The sequence below is a fragment of the Aptenodytes forsteri genome, unplaced genomic scaffold (genome assembly GCF_000699145.1).
Source record: "Aptenodytes forsteri isolate BGI_AS27 unplaced genomic scaffold, ASM69914v1 Scaffold100, whole genome shotgun sequence".
Lineage (NCBI taxonomy): Eukaryota > Metazoa > Chordata > Aves > Sphenisciformes > Spheniscidae > Aptenodytes > Aptenodytes forsteri.
Genome location: NW_008796216.1, coordinates 1,377,445 through 1,382,695, shown reverse-complemented (window position 1 = coordinate 1,382,695; position 5,251 = coordinate 1,377,445). Strand labels below are relative to the sequence as shown.

At 38.9% G+C, this 5,251-nt stretch overlaps 1 protein-coding gene across 1 annotated transcript in view; it reads right to left on the bottom strand.

Moving 5' to 3' along the window:
• Window positions 1-714: 714 nt before the first annotated feature.
• Window positions 715-5,251, bottom strand: part of ELOVL5 (ELOVL fatty acid elongase 5) — a 36,271-nt gene continuing 31,734 nt past the window's right edge. The window contains exons 7-8 of the mRNA XM_009288557.2: window positions 4,122-4,256; window positions 715-2,655 (exon numbers count right to left, since the gene is read on the bottom strand). Coding sequence (XP_009286832.1) covers window positions 2,524-2,655; window positions 4,122-4,256 — 267 coding nt within the window. The 3' untranslated portion in view covers window positions 715-2,523. The remainder of the gene's footprint in view (window positions 2,656-4,121; window positions 4,257-5,251) is intronic.

Genomic DNA, 5,251 nt, shown 5'->3' with positions numbered 1-5,251 from the left:
CTGAGCCCCACTTAGAAAAACACTCCAAGTTGAATTTGCACACGCAGGAGAAAAAACCATCGTAGCAACCATCTCAGGCACTTGGAGCTCCCTCCCAGAAGAGACCAGCATAACATGAAACCTCCCAGCCTTTCACACAAAGTGCAAACCCCATTTCCTTGGTCTAGGTTTCTTGTTTTAAGAGCCTGCAAGTGAGAAGACAGGCAGCTACGTAAGTAGTTCTGTTTTCACTAAGTCCATCACCAAGCTATCTGGGCTTGTTGCAATGCACTGATTAAACACTCAAATCGGAGAGGGCTCAGAAACAATCACTTGAAGGCAAGGGGAGCTAAAAGGAAATTGTAAAAATGCTCCCATTCTGGAGAGAGGTGTTATTCCCATTTTATAGACAGGATATCTGAGGCAGAAAGTCCCTCTTGGCGACATTAAGCTTTGCTCCCGGCACTTGGTCTCAGAGCCATTCGGGCTGCTCTGCATTCAGTGAGTCAGTAATGCCAGCAGGAGGTTTAATCCATCACACAGACAATTATTTCTACAGCCAGGCAAGGGAATAGCATTTAGTAACAGCCAAAGGTTTCTGTAAGGAATTTGTTACCAAATCTCTGGTACACTAAATTTCTCTGAATATCTGCAGCTGTCCTTCCATCACAACAGCTCCTCCTTGGCCTGACACAGGATGGGGCAATGCATTATATCTGTACAAACGCACCAGAATTCAGGCAGAGATCATCAAAAGTGTTTTAATGATTAAACCATGTCAAACATTAACAATGTAGGTATATTCAGATGAGCCAAGGGTTTATTTCTAGCACATTTAGACAGCCTATTTTGAACATTATAGCTGCTGTACTGAGCTATGTAAAGACTCTGCAAACCAGTACCTAGAAATGAAGACACACGCACAAGCTTTGATAATGTAAATATAACAGACACTGTCTCCTTCAAAACGAGGAATGAAAACCCACAAGGCTAGTAGGAGAACTTATCAATTCCCTAAGAGATGTGCAAACATTTTTAAAAAGGTTTAAAAAAAAAAAACCAAAACCAAAAAACCCACGTTAAACCTAGCATTTATATAAATATCAAAAACCAAATAGTTAAACTTGAGCAATGACCAGCAGAATGTCTTGCACAATTCAATTTTTCAGAGCTTAATGAATAAAATATTCATAAGCCAAACTCCACCACGGCAGATACCAGAATACCAACAATAGATATTAGCTTTGCAACTGACTCCTCATATGTGCAAGGCAAAATTTTACAAGAAGGAGTAACTTTAACAAGCACTCAAACCAAATCCTCGGATAACGAGCCAAAACTGGTGATATACACAACTCACATTACAGAAACAGACACCTCCAGCACATTTCAGTAACATTTAAAAAACATTAGGTATGACTTAAGACTGTTCAATTTTGCTTGTTTGGGAAAAACACGTTTGTTAGGCACATTTTCAAAATGAACATATGCTACGTGAAGAAGAGTACAGATACCAACGTAAATACAGACAATTCCATCAGAAAAGCATCTTTCTGTCTTCATTTTTAAATACGCTTTTGGATATGTCACAGACTTAAACAGTAGCTCCTAAGATGTGGATATGGCTATGGTAACAACACTTGAAATTCTGCCAGTTTCCATATTAAAAACCACTCTTCATTTAGCATTTAAGAATTCTCAGCAATAAGAAAAAAAAAGGAAAAAAAAAAAGAGAGAAGAAAAGATGGGTCCACCCTGTATATACTCTAAACCTTAAATACAATATTTAAGTCTTACTGGACTGTGTAAGCGCCAATTAATTTTACATTAGCGACATACTTCAAATAAAAAAATAATATCTATTAAAAAGGTAAAATAACTTTTCCATCTGGTTCGTGACTGTTTAGTCAGTTAGAGCCAAATATACAAAACTAAATGCCCCATTTCCAATTTCACTGTATCGCGTAAGAGATACGTAACATCGTGTATCACGTACAGAACAGTAAAATGATCAATGGATTCTTCTAAATGACTTTTTAATAAAAAGTCAATCAACTGAAAAGTTGAAAGATACCCTAATTTTTAAACCAGTAATAAGCTTTGGGCCCTGCTTTTTAATTTAAGGCATGTGTGTTTATCTACTGAAACCAGCATCGTACAAATTACCTCTACAATCACATGCATGATCTACAGTAAAAAAAATGGAGGTTTAGATTACAGTGTTTTCAAATTGTGAATCATAATTCAGCACCTATCATATTGACTAGTAAGGCAACAGCAGTGTCGGATACTACGATAATACTCCCTTCCACAGTCTATAGCGGGGTCAGTGACAGCCCAGAATTATTTTTAAACTTTAACCTACTTTTATGTTCTGTATACAGTTTCTAGGGTGTTTGCACTGGTTAAGTCTTACATAAATCACACTATTCTAGGCAGGAATAGTTACAGTAGCCGTTAGAGTATTAGTGCACAACTCTTATTGTGCTTACAATCAGATGATTTTGTTGTTGGGGTTATCAAAATGGTTTTTCAGTTTGGTCTTCAATCCTTCCTTTGTTTCCTTTGTTTCACATTGTTCTCAAGGGAAGAAAAGCTGTTTGTGTACCCATTCACAGTGGCCGTAGAGCCATTCTGATACTCTTTCCTCCTCGAGGATGCCTTCTTGTTGTAAGTCTAGAATATACGGAAAGACACACGGTTTTGCTTAAATAGATATAAATAACTGCTTCCTCACAGTAACACAAGAATCACAAATGTAAACTTGCATCCATAATTTTTAAAGACCTTGTGCCGGTGGCAGAGTCTAACAAGCTCTACCATTTTTTGTGTAAGAGGCTATACCATGCCTTTCATTCATCACGGCAAGAGAATTAGTCACTGGAAAAGAAAAAGGCTTGGTAGTATGACGGTAGCATTGGTAGTGTTATGTTAACAGTGAATTAGAAACAAGGGAAGCCATTTTATGAGCAGACTATGGCAGAAGAATATACTCAAAATGACAAGTGAGGAAGGAGGTTTGATGCACTGCAGGTGACTAATCTCAAACAAAGCCAGAAGAAGAAGTGGGTAAACAAGAACAGCAAGGGAAGTTCAGAGACAGAAACGTGAAAGGAATTTGCACTGGCCAACATGGGAAGCAAAACCTAACAGGACCAGGGAGGCTAGGGACACAAAAAAAATTAAGACAGTGAAAAAATATACATGAATTAGTCTTTGTCAAAGGGGCTCAGTCGCCTTACAGAGAGTGTGTTTCCCAAAATGTGTGTGTGTGAAAGTTAAATGGTTAAATTGATGAAGAAAGTAAAGTAATACCTGTAATATACTATTATGTTTAATTAGCATGTTCATATACAACAAGCGATATGAACCATGGGACTGATTTTCAGAAGTACCAGAAGCTCAGATAGGGAAGCCTGCTATGTTTCCCCCCATGAATCACTCTTACCAGAACCGAAATGCTCAAATCTTTCAAGAGGTGTTTAAAATATGTAACAGAGTTTGCTTGTTTGGGGGCAGTAGGCTGTGTTGGTTTGATTTTCTGAAGATGGGTACACCTTTGCACAGAGCCTGACTAGGAACTACTCAGAACAACACATACCAAGTCTGGATCTGTTCAGACATGAAATCAGTTTTGTAGAAACACAATTCAAAATGTTAATTTTCCATATGGAACTACAAACAAATGCCTGTAAAGGTGAGCCAAAACCAGATTTCTGTACGTTGGGAGTTTGGGAAGTTTCCCTGGATATAAAACAAGCATTTGCCCTGGTAAGAGCCATAGTGAACAATTCCCTCGGGTGCTTCACAGGTTCCCAGGCTGCTGTTCTGTTTCAGACTGGAAAGCTGTTTCTTACATAAAAGCTCTTCCTCTCCCTTATCTGCAGTTAAAATTGCATTAGTAAAATGCCTTTTTGTGCCACTCTGCTTACTGAAATTACTAATCGTTCTGAATTATGGATACAAAATATCAGAAGCTTCCAAATTTGAGGGCAGATGAACAAGTATAGCACTTTTAAGAGCCTATGCATGTTACTGGAAGATAGCAAAGGCCTAGTTCAAGCATATCTTCCTGTAAAGCAGCTTTCCAACAAGACACAGCCAGCAGAATGCTACAAAGAGTCAATGAATATTACTTTTACCTGAATGTAGAAATTTGTGAAGAGGATAATCAAAGAAATCATGTAAGAAATCTGGAAATACAGCCACCCCTGAGGAAAGGCACATGGCCAAACAACACCACAGCTGGTCTGGAAGATTGTCAGGACAAACTGAGTCTGAGGAGAAAGGAAAAAAAAAGTGAAATGGAGCACATTAATGCAAGGAGGAAAAAAGCCATTAGTGACCAAAATCTCATTAGTTATTTTCAAAACAAGTCAAAAATATCTAATACTGTGCGTTTGACAAGTTTATCTTCTCTGTCTTACTAACAGCGTAAACCTGAGTTAGCAGACATTCAGGTTGTGGTATTCTGTTGTTTGTTTTTATTTGATTAATATCGTTCCATTTTAAAGCATTGGAGTAACTTTTGTAGAATTGATTTATAAATATACTAAGGAACAAAGATCACCTTCTCCCTAGTGAGAGCTCATCAGGGCTTGACTCTACCACCCTAACAGAGTAGATCTGCATCTCACTGCTTCAGTTGCAAAAGAGTTGGGGTAACTGGGTCTACAGACGGATCCTGTGATCCTCTCCGCCAGACAGGGACTGCCCAACATACGGCTCCAGTGTAAGAATTTTTGGGGTAAAGACTGCAGGGAAGCTGGGGAGGCAGGGAGGAGGACTGGGGTTTAATTATCTTTAATTATCTCTTTTGGAAAAGCATAGTTTGGGCTTAAGTGCTGCAGAGGGCCTCAGGCAAAATTCATCTTTACGTGAAGGCTACCAGATTAGGCAATGTTTACTTGAAAAAGGAAAGACCAGTTCTGTTGTTTTGCTGCCCTAACAGCTATGCAGGCGGAGCAGGCAGGGAAGTGAAAGCAGCTATGACAATAGCCAGGGGAGCAACTGGAGCACTGAGACACTCACACTCTGTAGCATTCAAACAACCAGGATGAAGAATAGGGACTAAATCTGGAAGGCAAAAACACACAAAGCAAAACAACCCCACCAAAAAGCAATGAACCTCACTGCTACGATACTTGGCCATCCTTCAGGAAGGAAGAGTGCTAAGAAAAAAAAGATTTTGAAAATCAACACTCTGAATTGCTGGTCATCACCAGCAAATGTTATTAAACCTATTCACAGCTCTGAGGGGTTGCTAAGTGGG